The sequence below is a fragment of the Lampris incognitus genome, chromosome 6 (genome assembly GCF_029633865.1).
Source record: "Lampris incognitus isolate fLamInc1 chromosome 6, fLamInc1.hap2, whole genome shotgun sequence".
In the NCBI taxonomy this organism is placed as follows: Eukaryota; Metazoa; Chordata; class Actinopteri; order Lampriformes; family Lampridae; genus Lampris; species Lampris incognitus.
The window spans coordinates 60,836,788-60,853,103 of record NC_079216.1 but is presented as its reverse complement, the minus strand read 5'-3'; the positions used below and the strand labels follow the sequence as shown (position 1 = coordinate 60,853,103).

Below are 16,316 nucleotides of genomic sequence, written 5' to 3'. Positions count from 1 at the left end.
CAACTAGCATGTACGTTCTGTGCCTGAGTGAGAGGAAATAACTCTCCATACCAGCAGGTGGCGGTAGTCTGTATTCGTCGTTCAAAATTTGAAGTAGTATAGCTACTTCTAATCGAGAATATGTCTGATAAAAAGTTGCAAATGGCACTGGCGTTGTCAGCCCCTGGTCTTTTGGTTGTGGAAGAGGAAAGGAAGAGGCGGAGGTGAAAAATAAGGAGAAATCGCACTAAATGGGTAAAATCATGGATACTACAGTGACAGGCTCAAGGGGCTCTCCCGAACCTGTGCCGAGAGCTGGAGATAAATGAAACCTCCGATTTCAAAAATTTCGCTCGGCTCTTTCCTGTTCAGTTCCACATGTTGAAGGAACTTATCAATCCAATCATCCAGAGGCAAAACACCATCTACCGGGATTGTATCTCCGTAGGGGAACGTCGGATGATTCTGAAACTTCCATTTATCTTCTTGTGCACTGACTCGCTAAGCTGGACAGCCAATCGGAGTGATCCCTCACCGACGGGCTCTGCTGCCGATTCAACATGCTGAATCGGCCGAAAAGTTGCTGACAGGGGTCCAACTAGTGCAAAAACTAGGGGCACAGACGCTCACTGACAGCCCGTCATTGGCCAACGGCTGACTGTCCGCCTGGTGTGTCATGGCCTTAAAAAAAAGAGTACATCTGTCGCCATCGTACAATGCTGATTGCAAACGTCCCCTAATCCTCTGTGAATAATACACTTAGTCATTGAAACTAATTAATGGTCACACCTATTTTCCTGTGAAATGGATTGTTGGCTTTGGTCGTTATGCAGCTGTATTGTTTATAAGGGTGGGGATATCTGCAGTCAGTTTAGACTGATGAGGTCACTTAGATGAGTGATGACACATATCTGTCAATAAACGTTGTATCCACATGAACTGATTTAACTTTCTTTGAATTTCATTTAGGTATTTTTATGCAAATTTTGAAGTTGAAAAGCTGAATGGAAATAGCAAAGTATCAGCAATGTCAAAAATAAGCCTCAATAATTCAAAAATGTTTTTACACATTTTGAGGGGGAAATCTTTGTGTTGATTATGATTAAAGATTATGTGATGAGGGACCCTTTAAAATTTCAGTCTCACTTTCAGCCTATAGCCTCAATGCCGGACTTAACTAAGATTGCCATAGCTAAAGCGCTTTTTATTATAACAACCAGCTCTGGAATCTATCCCATAAGCAGTAGTCTGCCTCGACTGAGGAATGTGTCACCAAACATTGTCATTCACACAAAATAAAGGACAAGTGGACAAGAGACAGTCATTCACGCTAATTTAAGTAAAAGGAATTGATTACACGCAAACACACTGAGACATGTCATTCAGGTGAGGCAGAAATGGAGTGAAAAACCGGTCTGAGGTTGTTACAGTCTAAAGGCATCATTGCATTGCAGGTTGTTGAGTCTGGCTGCCATTCTCAGTGACAGCCCTCTCCAAGGCACCATCATCAAAGCCATCTGTTGCCAGTTTTTCTAGGGCCATCTTCTCCAAAGCAGCTGTGTCAAACACCACCTGGTCTTTGGCCACCATCTCCATTGCAGCCTTATCTGTTACTCCCATGTCCAGGGTAACCCTGTGTAAGGCTGCCATGTGTGGCCCAACCCTGTCTGTATTTACCAAATCCACTGTAACCTTGTCCTGGCCAACCCTGTCCAGGACTGCTTTGTTCTGAGCACCTCTGTCTGAAGCTTCCTTGTCTGGACTCCCCACATAAAAGAGGATGTAGGCCTTGGCCTTCCTCACTGTGTGCTCGTCTGTCAGAGTCACTGTGCTGTCATTGAAGTGGTACCAGTGGCCCTGGTGACTGCCATATGCCGTGTAGTGTCCCGATCCAATCCTGGAAACACAGATAGACACATCACATTCTGCCGCCTGCTGACATTTAGCCCATCTCCCAACAGAAACAGAAAAGGGAGGAACAGCTTCACAACATAGTCCAGAGTAATATCACCACTTAGTGGCCAATGGGAAAATAGCAGTATGATGAACAAAACTGGTTCCTCTAATGCAGTGTTTCTCAACCCAGTCCTCAAGGAACCCCTATCCTGCAGATTTTCATTGTAACCCTGCATAGGTAGCTCTGCTTGTACTTACTCAACCAATCATCTCACAGCACTTAATTATGCAAGGTGTGCAAACTCTGACATTCACTGCTGAATTACTACAAACAGGTACCTATTCAGGGTTGCAAAGAAAATCTGCAGGATAGGGGTTCCTTGAGGACTGGGTTGAGAAACACTGCTCTAATGCCGTATTCTGACAGGAAAATTTATACCTGTGGAGTAGGTAATGTGATTTTTGCTTTACAATGAAGCATTCTGACAGGGTAAGAACTGATGCCTGAATTACTGTGCATGTGCCAGATGTGACTACTGACAAGGGGTCTTTTTCTATGCTGTTGCTGCTCTTAAAAAAAGTAAAAAACAACAACAACAAAAAGCAAGATACTGGACTAGAATAAAGATGCTTCATCTGATAACTATTTGGGGAGAGGCCAATTTCCAGCAGCAGTTTGTACCATACTCATGGTACATAACAGGCAGGAAATCTTTGACGCAGTTATCTGTAAATGTCCTCTGTAACAGAAGAGGTCAATGACTGATCGAAGTGTGACTGAATTGAGCATCTACCGAAAAGTTACAGAGACTGCAAGAAACACAAGTCGAAGACCGCAGCTGACTGGATTCAACGGCAATGTTGTGAGGAACAAAAAAACAAAAACAAAACAAAAAACACATGCTTAAATTACTAACATGTCAGTTCACACGGTATTAGTATTACCGGAGGATCTCGGGGTTTCCCGACAAACAGTAGGTAATCCAGACCGAAATTATTAGTGTTCCAGTCAGGTAAAAATCACTGATGGGATTGAAATTATCGGAGTAATATGTAATAATTCCAATTTCAGGACCTCCTCAGGCAAAACGTATCCTGCAGAATAGGGCTTTAGAGTGTTAAAATACATCTCTGTCACTGAGCGTTTGGTAAAAACTTCTCAAGTCTTCTGCACACATTTTCAGACTGTGGCTGTCCAAAAACAATTTCTTACAAAATTACCGTGACTCATCATAAACAGCCAGTAGTGAACAGCCAACTGCAATAGGCGAAGAGATAACAGGCAGATAATAACTTTGAGATTTATTGCTTGGTTTTTGTTCTGGCTATGTGGTTGTGCAGCTCTGTTGATCACATTACCATGGAGACAGTTGTTGTTCTAGCCTGCACCGGGCAATAAAATATGCCAATAAAAATGGACTGATGGAGTGCGAAGACACATGCTCACCAGGAAAAAAAAAAAAAAGATCTGCCTAAACAAGGCTCAGAGGAGCAAGATATTGTTGCGAGACCTTTTAAAACCACTTAATGATGAATATGGTTGTGTACATTTTTTTGTCTACAATAAATGACAAGCCATCCCTTAAAACCTGCTGTAGATGAGTATTCATGGCAATTGACAAAGGAGCCCTTTCCAGCGCATCTGAATGATCAAAACATGGGGGAACTCCCTGGGTCATCAAATTTCTTAAATACTTTTTGACTGAATATTTCTGAAAAATAATCAAACTTTAAAGAGTAAGTAGACAACTTTTTTGCTGTAACTTATTATTATGAAGTAACTGTGATTGCACAGTGTAATGGCTATAGAATAATGACACCTTTGGCATTTAGAGTGGTTCTTTATAAGCCTTGTTTTCACTAGGCAATTCTGTCTGCCACCAGGCATGATTTTCCCCGGCAAATTGATGTACGGCACAGGAAGTGCGTCAACCACCCAGTAGCGAGCTAGGCAATGGCGGACGGCGGAACAACCGAAGTAACTGAGGAAAATCTACCCGGCAAAAGAAAAAGAACCCAGCTGATGGAAGTGAAGAGGGAGAGTGATAGAAGACGAGATAAAACAAGAGTGAACCATGGACGGGCATTCACTCGATGGAGAGAGCTCCGGCACCTGAGAGGGCTCCAAACCGACTTTCATTTGGCATTATATCTACTTGATCAGTAAGTAACACAACCTGCCTACTTATTAATACTACCAGATGTTTTACTCTCCCTTTATCATAGCGCTGAGATCAGGGTTTCAAATTGGGATTCTTATGGTTGTTTCTTACTTTGGACAGTAGCCAGGCTGCTAATAAATGGAAAGCGATCCGGTTGTCTCTGCAACAGCGGCAACACTTCCACTTTAAAGTAAAACACATGCAAAAAAACAAAACATCTACTCACCCAGATCCATGATGCACCACCACAGCAGCCAGGTCATACAGGCAACTCTCTGGTAAGTAATTCTCTGGCTGCAAGCACAAAACAGTCGATAAGCAGTCACTCTTGGGACTGGTCCTATATTAATCATTATACTCACAATGTGCTTAGTTGTGTCTTCACATATACACTGATGACCAACCAACCATGAGGATTAGGTATTACAATTTTTTTCTATGTGTCTCATTAAGTACCATTCAACATTTATATGTCTTAGTCATGTTATACTTTACAGAAATATTACACAAAGCACCTTTAATCTAACAACATTTCAATACGTATTGTTCCCGAAGAAGTAGGTTTTTAATGACACGTCATTCAATGGGAGTTACGTGTAGTACTAGTAAGAGCAACCATCAACACAAAATAACAGGTGAATAACAAGTGTTATTCATGTCCATGTGCACCAGAGGGAAGTAAGAAGACTGCTGCGTTCATAAAAGTAACAGCATCATATGGGTGAGCAAGCAACGCTGCCGTGCCCCACGGTGGCGCAAGCGAAGGGAGTATACCAAGGGCAAAAATATCCATATCTGAAAAAGTATGATTTTCAGGCCAAAATAAAAACAACACTTGAAAAGGTCTGAATGGAAGATTGCTGTACTTTAAAGAATCCAAAGACCAGGGCGGCTTTGACTTTAACAAACGCAGGATAGTATAGGTATTATGGGGCCTTTTAAATAAGATGTAGAAGCCTTACACATTCAAATATTGAGTAAAGAGTTGATAAGAATATGTATATATATATATATATATGTGTGTGTGTGTGTGTGTAGATACTAACTTTGTGCTCCATTCCTGGAGGGGCTTGAGCTTGTTCAGCTATGTATTTAAAGCATTAGACTAAGTGCTTAAAGACAAATCCGCAGTTACAGTTGCCGATATCATTTGCCAAGAAAAAATGGCCAGGAATACTAAAATGTTGAAAAGGTGAGACATTCACAACCATTTTGAATATTCTTCCAGTCAAAAACTGTCTACATGTCATACAGTGAATTCAGAGTATTCTTGTTTTTGTCATCTTACAAAGTCAAATTAATTACACCTTTAAATGGGTTTTTTTAACCCCATGTCTTGATGTAATTCTCTACAATGTCAAAATGACAAATTTAGATGTATTCATAATTATATTAAGAATGTATACCTGCAAATTACTTTACTGATAAGCATTCAACCCCTTTGTATTACAACTTGAAATGGGCCGGGTTTATTCAATTTTCTTGAGCTCACACCATGTATGTGAACAAGGACCACATGAATTCATGGTTTTGATTGCATGAATGCACAACAAACATCACAAACTTAGTGAGGCCTCACAGCTGAAATATCAGATCAGATAAGTGCTGCTGTCTCGAAGACCAAGGACTTGCCTTGGAAACTTTGTAATAAATTTGTTTGGAGGCAAAAAGCTGGAGAAGGTTATAAAAAGACTGCCAAAGCTCTGAGCCTTTTTAGGAGCGCTATCAATGGAAATGAATAAGAAATGGAAAAAATATGGAACAAACTAGACACGACCAAGATCAGGCCATCCTACTAAATAAATCACCAAGACAAAAGAGGCAACTGTCAAAGAAGAGACTAAGAGACCAGCTACAATGCTCACAGAGTTGCAGAGCTCAATGAACTAAATGGGAAAATCTGTCCAAAGAAAATCTCTTCAGCACTTCACTGATTTGGCCTCTTTCGTATGTTGGCTGAAGGGCAGCCACATCTGAGAAAGGCCATCATTAAGACAGATTTCGTTTGACAGTATCACTGAGACCTTCTGGAAGAGGACTTTGTGGTCTGATAAGACTAAAGTTGAGCTGTTTGGCCTGAAAACAAAGCGCTTTGTTTGGCACAAACCACAGCCAAACACCCAGGTAACACCATCGTCACAGTCAAGCATGGTGGCACCAGCATCATGCTATGGGTTGTTTTTCAGCAGGAGGGGACTGGAAAAAGCTTGTTGCTATCAACAGCAAAATGGATGGAGTCAACTACAGGCAGATTTTTTGCTGTTTTAGTCAGCAGATAATCTGCGTGTAGCACAAATATTAATTTTACAACACAACAATGGACCAATGCACACAGCAAAAAAGAAAAAGAAAAAAAAGCATAAAAACTGAAGGTAACACTTTCTATGAAGCTTGCATCTATAACATGCTATAAGCATCTATAATGCCCTATAAGTGTCACTATAAGTCATTGTAAGATTCATTATAACCATGTATACGCCCTCACAACACCTCATAACAACCTAAATGATACATTGTCAATTTAAAACGGATTTATGCATTATAAATATGTCATCATTAGCCTGTTTATCTGTCAAATGTCATAATACATCATAGCCAACTTGTTTTGCTGAAGTTTTGTAGAGATGCATAATGACACTTCAGTGCTATTTCACAGTCTTCAGCCATAGCTGTTAGTCATTGTAATACACATTATAGGAAAGTATGGGCATTATAGATGCACTAGATGCTTATAGGGCGTTATAGATACAAGCTTCATAGAAAGGGTTACCAAACTGGAGACTTTTATACAAGAGGAAGAAAGCTTTTGAGGGTGTGCTCCAATTATCGGGGCATCACATTGCTCAGCCTCCCTGGGAAAGTCTACTCTAGGGTGCTGGAAAGGAGGCTACAACCGATTGTCGAACCTCGGATCCAGGAGGAACAATGCGGATTCCATCCTGGCTGTGGAACAATGGACCAACTCTTTACCTTTGCGGAAGTGCTGAGGGGGGCATGGGAGTTTGACCAGCCAGTCTACATGTGTTTTGTGGACTTGGAGAAGACTTACGACTGTGTACCCCCGGGCACTCTGTGGGGGGTACTGCGGGAGTATGGGGTACTGGGGCAGTTGCTACAAGCCATCCGGTCCTTGTATAACCAAAGTGGGAGCTGTGTCCGCATTCTTGGCAAACACGTTTTCGGTGGGTGTCGGACTCCGCCAGGGTTGTCCCTTGTCTCCGATTCTGTTTGTGAAATTCATGGACAGGATCTCAAGGTGCAGCCAAGGTGAGGACTGTGTCCGTTTTGGGAACCTCAGAATTGTTTTGTTGGCTTCATCAGAATGCGACCTCCAGCGCGCACTGGGGCGGTTTGCAGCTGAGTGTGAAATGGCCGGGATGAGAGTCAGCACCTCCAAATCTGAGACCATGGTTCTCTACCGGCTCCCTCCAGGTTGGGGATGAGTTGTTGCCTCAAGTGAAGGAATTGAAGTATCTGGGGGTCTTGTTCACGAGTGAGGGTAGGATGGAGCGGGAGATTGACAGGCAGATTGGTGCAGCATCAGCAGTAATGCAGACATTGTACCGGACCGTTGTGGAGAAGAAGGAGCTGAGCCGGAAGGCAAAGCTCTCAATTTACCAGTCAATCTTTGTTCCAACCCTCACCTCTGGTCAAGAGCTTTGGGTAGTGACCGAAAGGGTGAGATCGCAGATACAAGCAGCTGAAATGAGTTTCCTCCGTAGGGTGTCTGGGCTCAGCCTTTGAGATAGGGTGAGGAGCTCGGACATCCCAAGGGAGCTCGGAGTAGAGCCGCTGTTCCTTCAAATCAAAAGGAGCCAGTTGAGGTGGTTCAGGCATCTGATTAGGATGCCTCCTGGGCGCCTTCCTTTGGAGGTTTACCGGGGCATGGCCAACTGGAGAAGAGACCCCGGGGTAGATCCAGAACTCGCTGGAGGGACTACATGTCCAATCTGGCCTGGGAACACCTTGGGATCCCCAAGAAGGAGCTGGAGGGTGTTGCTGGGGAGAGGGACGTCTGGAGTGCCCTACTTAGCTTGCTGTCACCGCGACCCGACCCCAGAGAAGCGGCTGAAGATGAATGAATGAATTTAAAGTGTAAATGAAAGGAGAAAAAATAAACAAATTAAAATTTGGAGGTGTAACAGGAACCAATTGTGAAAAGTTCAAGGGGGATTAATACTTGACAGAGTACAATAGTGGGATTAAAATGAGTAGTGTAGGCTAGGGGTGGATCTCGTCAGTCACCTCCCAATTCGATCATTAAACGATGTTGACAGTCTTGAACGGTTGGTGCTAGATTGGATGGGCCAGAGGATTGCTCTCGCTCTGATTGGTTGTTTCACTGTCAGGCAATTGATGATGCTCTGGGCATTCGATTAAGGTGAGTGGTTAAGGTTAGGGTGAGGGTTAGTCAATCAGATGTATGCGAAAGCTTTCGTCACAGAGCAGAGCGTCCCTCCCGATCCTCCAGCCCATTCCATTTAGCAACAATCTTGAATGTAAACACGATGCACACATTCTACATAGCAGTAACTTCAAACTACAGAAGTGGGGCAGTCCTTTGAAAATTACGTTACGAATTGATTATAGACTTTCTTGCACGATGCAGAATCATTCAACAAAGCATCGCGATGCATCGTAGAATCCAGTATTTCTCTCAACTCTAGTGTAGGCTAATTTTTGCCTCCCCCACCCTCTTCAAGAAGGTGCAAAAACAGAGCAGTGCTCCTTGAGCTTGGAATCTGTCTCTCCTTTACTTCACTAAATTATGAGCTTTACAACGCAGATGGTGTAATTGTTTGTATATAAACAGAGATTCTACCATAAAATCTACATTTTAAAGTACCTCTTTCATTGTAATGCTTCTCTGTTTGTGTCCAAATCACAATTATGGTCAACGGTTAACTATCACATTTCATGTGCTTGACTATGTCCAACTTCTACTCCATGTTGGCAGAGATTCCTTGCTTAAAACACCAGCATAACAGGGCATCCAGGTGGTCTATTCCTTTGCCTACCAACACGGAGATCACCGGTTCGAATCCCCGTGTTACTGCCGGCTTGGTTGGGCGTCCTTACAGACATAATTGGCCGTGTCTGCGGGTGGGAAGCCGGATGTGAGTATGTTTCCTGCTTGCTGCACTAGCGCCTCCCCTGGTCTCTTGGGGCGCTTGTTCGGGGGGGCTGGGGGGAATAGCGTGATCCTCCCATGCGCTACATCTCCCTGGCAAACTTCCTCACTGTCAGGTGAAAAGAAGCAGCTGGCACATGTATCGGAGGAGGCATGTGGTAGTCTGCAGCCCTCCCCGGATCGGCAGAGGGGGTGGAGCAGCGACTGGCAGCTCGGAAGAGTGGGGTAATTGGCCAAGCACAATTGGGGGAAAAATCCATTCACTCCACTCATTAACCAAACTGCCCCCCCCCCCAAATAATGTAAGTCCAATTGACACATCCTGCTACACAAACTTCATTTTTAATGCCTGTGAAAAACGCTAGTTTTGTTAGATGTAAGACAATTTATGAGTTGGTACCTTTAACGTGAAACATGCTAGTTATTTATAAATACAAATGGTCAAATTCCATGAACTGTCTCCATCATTTCATGTGGCCACAACCACTCATTTTCCTACATCACCAAAACATAGATTTGGTATTCGTATTAGAGAATTTCTAGTTTCTTCAGCTCAAAGTAAGATGGTAATGACTATACTATCACTAACTCTAGTGCCATTACCGCCCCCTGCCACCAGTCTAGTCATCTGTCTTCCTACCTCCAGCAGGTAGCTCCTCATATCCAGTCCTCGAAGTGGAAACTCTACATAGGTATCCACCTTGTTTCTCAGAAAAGCTGTCCAGTGGAACCTTTTCAGGTGCAGACACAAAACCTACAATGGGCAACGAAGCTTTGTCATACCAAACAAAATATATCTGTAGAAAAATGGTTGGCTTTAAATACATTAAATATGAGAACAGTTTATCTCTAACCTTTGGCAGCTTCTGGATCCAGAACTTCTTGGTGGATTTCTGACGCTTTTTACACATGTGACACAAGTAGAGCTCAGTTTCATCAAGCTCTTCCAGGTCTGTGAAGCTATGCAAGCAGTCTATAAAGAGAGCAACCATCCATTAAAGACTCATACAGAATCCCACTAAGACACACTTAAAGGAAAGAACAGCACCAATAGCAATAGAGCTTACCACGTAAAGTGCAAGTGGGCCCTGGTTCCTGATCTTTACTTCTCTTGTGTCTGAACTGGCTGGGAATGTCTAAAGACAGATCTAAAAAGAACAGAGAGGAATTAAAGCCACTTCCTTGGCACCACATCACTCGGTTTAGTCACCTTTTTAGGAATGTCTTATCTTACCAAGAAAGGGGTCAAACTTCCGAGATTCATTCCCACATATCAGGCAATTGACTTCATTCTGAAGGATACCACCAAATACAGATGTGACAACGGTGGAGGTCCCATTTCTGAAGAAAGCCAAGGAAAACACAGCATAGTTTTTCCCAACACAGACACAAATTTGCTGAAATCCAAAGTCTCAGTATTATTCCATAGCAAAAGAATAATTTAAAAATGCATCACATTGTGTGCATGTAGAATTTTAGGTTGACCAGTGAATGTTTGAGTTGTGAATGTGAACTACATACTACAGTATAACATTTCAACAGCATAGCTCAGGAGTCATTCAGCCCAACCATTCCTCCCACCCCACTCCCCCTTCTCCATCCAAATGCACAAACAATCAAGCCAGGTATAACAGAATAAGCATATAATAAGTGTTATCATTCCAATCACCCACCGAATCCATAGAGAAGGCTAAACCCAGTACAAGCCTCCTTAGCAAAGTCAGACATATGAGTATCTTTCATATCTTTCATAAATGTAGTTCCACATGTAGCACTGTGCTGTAAAAACAAGCTTAGCATATACATTGTGACCCTATAGTAATGCAGGGCACCCACACAGCACAATATCAACAGCTCCCTTAGCAACAAAATGATAGGGTCAGGCTGCTACACAATGTGGCCATTTGTCTAGTGTGCACATATTCCCCTGACCACCTTCTGCAGTCTGAGAACATCAGATCAATGAACAAAGATAATCAATTTAAAATGTTAAGACTTATAAATAAGCTGGCACAAAAGACAAAAAAAGAATTAAATAGGTGTAGTACATGCTGCATTTGCCTGCTGAGGAGGGCAGTATGACACAGTCCTGAGGTGAGACTGGGTGAGCAGCCCCATTGCGACCTGCCTGAAGTTCCCTGTGGAGGTGGTCCAGCAGGTAACGCATGAACTCATGGGCATCTTGCTGCTGATAACCCCTAGATAAACAAAACACAGGCTTCACAGATCAGAAAAAAGAATAAGCTAAGGATGCCACTGACAGTAAGCTTAGTTTTATCATAAATGGTACAGTCTGATTTCACCTCTTATAATATTCTGAAAACTGATGACAATACAATCCTCAACACATAATGTGACTTTCGTATGACATTATACTTTGTAATTACACGATTCTAGGGCACAGAACTTAAAGAAAATAAAACTTCTGTTCAATACAATTCAGTGTACATCAAAAGAAGATGATGTCATTGCGCCAGAAAATACTAATAAGAGTCTGCATAATGCAATATTTACAACATAATGTTTATATTAGTTGATACAGTGTAATCATGTACCTGAAACTTGGCATGATTTTCCATATGGCATAGAATAACGAGTCCGGACTGAAGGCCGTCTGACTCCCTTGCCACAGGGAGCAGAGTGTTTTCCTGAACTCCTCCACTAAAGACCTATTCAATACACAGAAAAAAACAAAGTCGTGCTATTCCATCTGACATGACCTACAACAAGAGAAAATCTCATACTCTACTATAAAAAGTGCAAAATTACAATTGCATAGTACATTTAGACAAAGCCTGACAGTGACAGGCCCTCTCTCCCATTTCCAGTTGTCCTTACATCAAACCTAACTGACCAGGGCAAAGCAGGAAAAAAGTACGGTAAAAGAATAGGAATACTCTTTCAATCTAACCACCAAAACCCAATTCATAGGGATATGGAAAGTTTCTTGTGTTCAGTGGGGTATGTTTTAACTGGAGTCATGAGCACACAGGTGACTGAAAACTTTTACTTTTCCAACACTCTTCATGCACCTTAATCTTAAGTACTCCAACGGTTGATTGGATGCTTTTTAAATTACTTTTGCACAGCCTTTCTATCTGAATAGGTCTAAACTTGCTCTATGGTAGAAAATGAGGGTTAACATTGTAAAGAGCCTCCAGAGCAATTGTTTCCCCTGTTTTCAAAATGAAATCTATGTCTGGTACTGATTAATGAATTCATACTATAAAGCATCTTGTCTTCATAAACTATGCAGAACTACTGTACATGTTTTTAAAAGCATTTCTACTCATTCTATGGTAGCTATTATTCATTTTTAGGACAATGTTTTCAGCCCAATAACTTCTCCCTTCCCTTGAGGAGGACCTTACACACTGCTGTCCCCTTGGCTGCGGGTATGGTACATCCTTCTTCCTGCAGTCTTACCACTGCGTAGCGCCATCGCTGGCAAATCCTTGAAATAACAGCTGAACTGCTCAATGTTGCTGTCAAAGACACAGATACTTTCAGGTCATTCATACATATTTGGGGAGAGCAAAGTATGCATCCAAAGCTTAATTACTAATAAACCAGTGGCCATGGAGAACTCTGTCTACAAGGACAATACTACTGAAACAGGGTGCAAACCTAGCAGGCCCCACACATTCATCAACATCAGCACAGAGCCTTACCTGAGGGACTGCAGTATGGCATTCATGAAACACGTATTGCCTAGGTTGCGGAGGCCTGTGGCACATAGAGTTGAGGCTCCACCCTTTCAGCAACAGACAAAATACAGAATATTGTATTCTGTTTCAATTCAGTGACCACAAGTCTTTATGAGATGCAGTGATTTTTCTTAAAAATATTTGATAATCCTGTTAATAAATGCCTTCTAGTGTGAAGAGAAAGCTGAGGAAAATTTGAGTAGTCTGGCTCTTGTACAGCACCATAAAGGATAGGTTTAGGATGACAATTCTTCATGGTGTTTAAATGAAATCAGTATATAATATTTTGGCTGACTTACCTCCTCTTTTAACACCTTGCTGTCTGAAGGTGTGTTGTCTAAAATTTTCCTTTTTCTTTGTTTGTCACCAACTGATGATGGGCTGCAAGAAAGCAGTTGTTCCATATGAACTTCATTTTATCTAATCGAAGCATTAGACATTTTGTGACAGACAGATTCATTTGCTAGTGAGAAGAGTTTTTGAGTAGAGAAGCCTTATTTTGATACAATAGGGAACATCTTGGTCAGCTGGGTAAGTATCAAAAAAGATGCTACATTTGAATGGTACAGATGCAAATGTGGTGTACATAAATATAAGAGACGTAAAATAAATATGATTTGATTCTTAGTATTGGTACTTACTTTTCCAGACTTTGAAGATGCTCCCTCAACCTCTGCACCTGTCCAAGTTTGGTGTCATTGACAACAAAGTCATCACATCTGTAACTAGAAATCCACACTACTCAGTTCCAAGAAACACACTGTAAAAACATAAAACATATTTTATACCTGAAAACATAAAGAACTCTGAGATATGAGCCCTAGCTACATTTGGATTTAAAAATCACCGAATGACTGAGTAATACAGTTGCTTTTAGTGGGGACAATTACGATCAATGACTCAGCCTGGCACAAGGTGGTTATACAGAGGCTTGTCATACTGTAGTCATAAGAGCAATGCATTTACATTTACAAAATCCATTACTTTACTTGTGATCTCACTTGTTTCCCTTCTCTTGTCCCTCAGAGCTTTCTTTGCTATGGCACCATGCCACATTTCAGCCAAGATGTGAATACAAGAAGGGCTGATTTTCCTAAACTGTCTCATAAATTGAGTTCCACTCTTTCCGGGATGCAGTTTACATCCATGTTCAGATTTGATGTTACTTTATCAAAACAAGGGAGAGATGAAAATGGAATGATGAGAAAAGTGATGGATTCAAGAAGACACTAAAAAGTATTCTGCTTCACTGACTGGTATGAAAAGCTTCTGCACTGCTCTACTGTCTTGGCTGCACACTTTTTTCAGGGTCCAAAACCAAGCTATGGATCAGCTTGGTATGAGTTTATTAAGAGGGATACTTACCAAAATACACTGTAGTTGCAGCAGTCCATGCAGACAGAATGATGAGCTTTCTCCTTCTCCAGCTTCTCACATTTTTTCTCAGTACTGAAATCTTGGCTCTCCTCAAAGTGTTTCTTTGCATGCCCATTAACATATCTTTTAAGAGAGAGATAAACAATCCATCTAACAACTGAGCATTGGTTAAGGTGAAATTTCTTCAAATGAGACACATACAAGAAAGTCAGTTTGAGTTATGGGAAACAATTATCCTACTGCTGCCTGTCCAAAAGCAAAGTTTTATCAAGTTTCTCCAAGTCATTGTCGGAGGCCCATGCTAGGATAGCTTTGGCCAAACCATTGTGTAATTCAAATGTTTTTGAGTACTACTTGTACTCAGGTTTAGTATATATCACTGACAGCATTGTGTTTAGCACATTTTTTGTTATTGTGCGATATGATGAATTCAGGATAAGGACATGGCTTTAGTCACAAACAAGGAACGAGTACTTGCCTTCCACAATGAACAATCAGACAAGAAAGGCAAAACCATGGGCTTTTGTTAGATCTGCAAACTAGACACAGAAAGTGACGTCAGGCACAAACGCTCATTTCAAAATCTTAATCTAGCATTTTCTTTTTAAGATATTATTCTTATTGTGTTCTGGTTCATGGAGGGGGCCTCCCGACCCATGATGTACGGTAGCTGTGTGACTCTAAACCACACAGTCGGTGTAATGACTTGTAGCTTGCTTACTGAGGCTGTGCAAAACCCCTAATATCAACTGCTAGCGTTTACTGTTACCGTTATGTTTGCCAGTACTACTAACGTTATGTCAAAAGTCACGACTCGCGACTGGGGACCACAATTACCCGAGCAAATAAAACAAACATACCTATATATTGGTATTACTATTTGACGTAACCTTTAGCTTTCGAAACAAACCAAGGAAGAGTTTCATTTTAGTCTCACCGCTGCAGCACCATGAGGATGGAGCACCATTTGGGAACCTGGAGGAATCGAATGGAGAGCTGAGGTTTGAGTTTAGATGAGGGCACTCCATCAATTAAGAATCGGCAATGTGAGCTAGCAAGGACAACTGCATCAACAGTTACCGAGGTCTAGCTGGATAGCTGCTGTTAGCTACTTTATTTATTTGGGTTAACGTAAACTGGCTTGTTTAACAGCTAGCTACCGGGCTAGATTAGCTGACGTGCGTTTGACTATGCTAATTTGTCTAACACGCTAGATGGCTATTCATATGGCTAACATAGCTCGAAACTAAGTAGTTTCCGAGTAAATGTAACGTTTTGGTGTCCCTACTGGTTAAATTGCTAGGAAATAAGGAGCGTATTTTCCGTAACGAGAGCTAAAGTTTGGGCTAAAGATAACGTGTTAGCTTACTACAGATGAAAACAACTCACGGAAGTGACGTAACGTGTGTGGGCTTGGCCTTATCCAACCACGACAGTTGAAAGCGGCGCAAGCTTTAGTGAAGGATTTCCGGATTGATATTGACGTTAGAACAATGTTTTAAGTTTTCCCTGACAAATTAGGCGGTTTTTTTAAGGAATGTATTGATTAGTCAGAGAGCTTGCGTAGCCGAGCCAAATTTCTTATCTTATTCTATTTCTTTATCTTTTTTTTTTAATTGTGAACTTCCCCAAAACTAGTTCCTAGCTGTAAATAGGTTCCACCCTAGCGGTTTTAAATTCATACCCTTTGTTCCCCGGGGGCGCTGTTTTGGTGTGACACCTCTGAGCCCCGCTTCGGTAAGGACGCGTGCTCGGAGCTGTGGCGTGGACCGGTGCAGAGGACAAGCTGTGTGACTGATGCCCGTTTTTGTTTTTTTTTGTGAGGAAACAATAAACCCCACAGATCTCCCCCACCGCTGTATGTGTCTCACTGAACTACACAACGCAGAGACAGAAAACAGTTATTAGTCAGTTACACTTGACCCTAAATAGTATAGCATACTGTAGCGAATTCAGGGGACAACGCAACCACAGGAAGTGCCGCGGCCGGGACGCGAACCCGTGCCGCCCGCACCGCAGGAGGCAGCGTTAACCGCTCGACTAAAGGGTGAGACCCGCCAGCCG

The 16,316-nt window shown here is 42.0% G+C and overlaps 1 protein-coding gene across 1 annotated transcript; it reads right to left on the bottom strand.

Annotated features, from left to right (window-relative positions):
• Positions 1-965: 965 nt before the first annotated feature.
• Positions 966-15,609, bottom strand: usp3 (ubiquitin specific peptidase 3). Its single transcript, XM_056282672.1, has 15 exons — positions 15,190-15,609; positions 14,731-14,791; positions 14,241-14,375; positions 13,517-13,600; positions 13,175-13,256; positions 12,840-12,922; positions 12,540-12,653; positions 11,724-11,837; positions 11,217-11,366; positions 10,403-10,509; positions 10,236-10,316; positions 10,023-10,141; positions 9,809-9,922; positions 4,264-4,331; positions 966-1,876 (listed from the first exon to the last, which is right to left on the bottom strand). The coding sequence occupies exons 1-15, from the start codon at positions 15,278-15,280 to the stop codon at positions 1,420-1,422; spliced, it is 1,860 nt and encodes a 619-aa protein (XP_056138647.1). The 5' UTR covers positions 15,281-15,609; the 3' UTR covers positions 966-1,419.
• Positions 15,610-16,316: the final 707 nt, after the last annotated feature.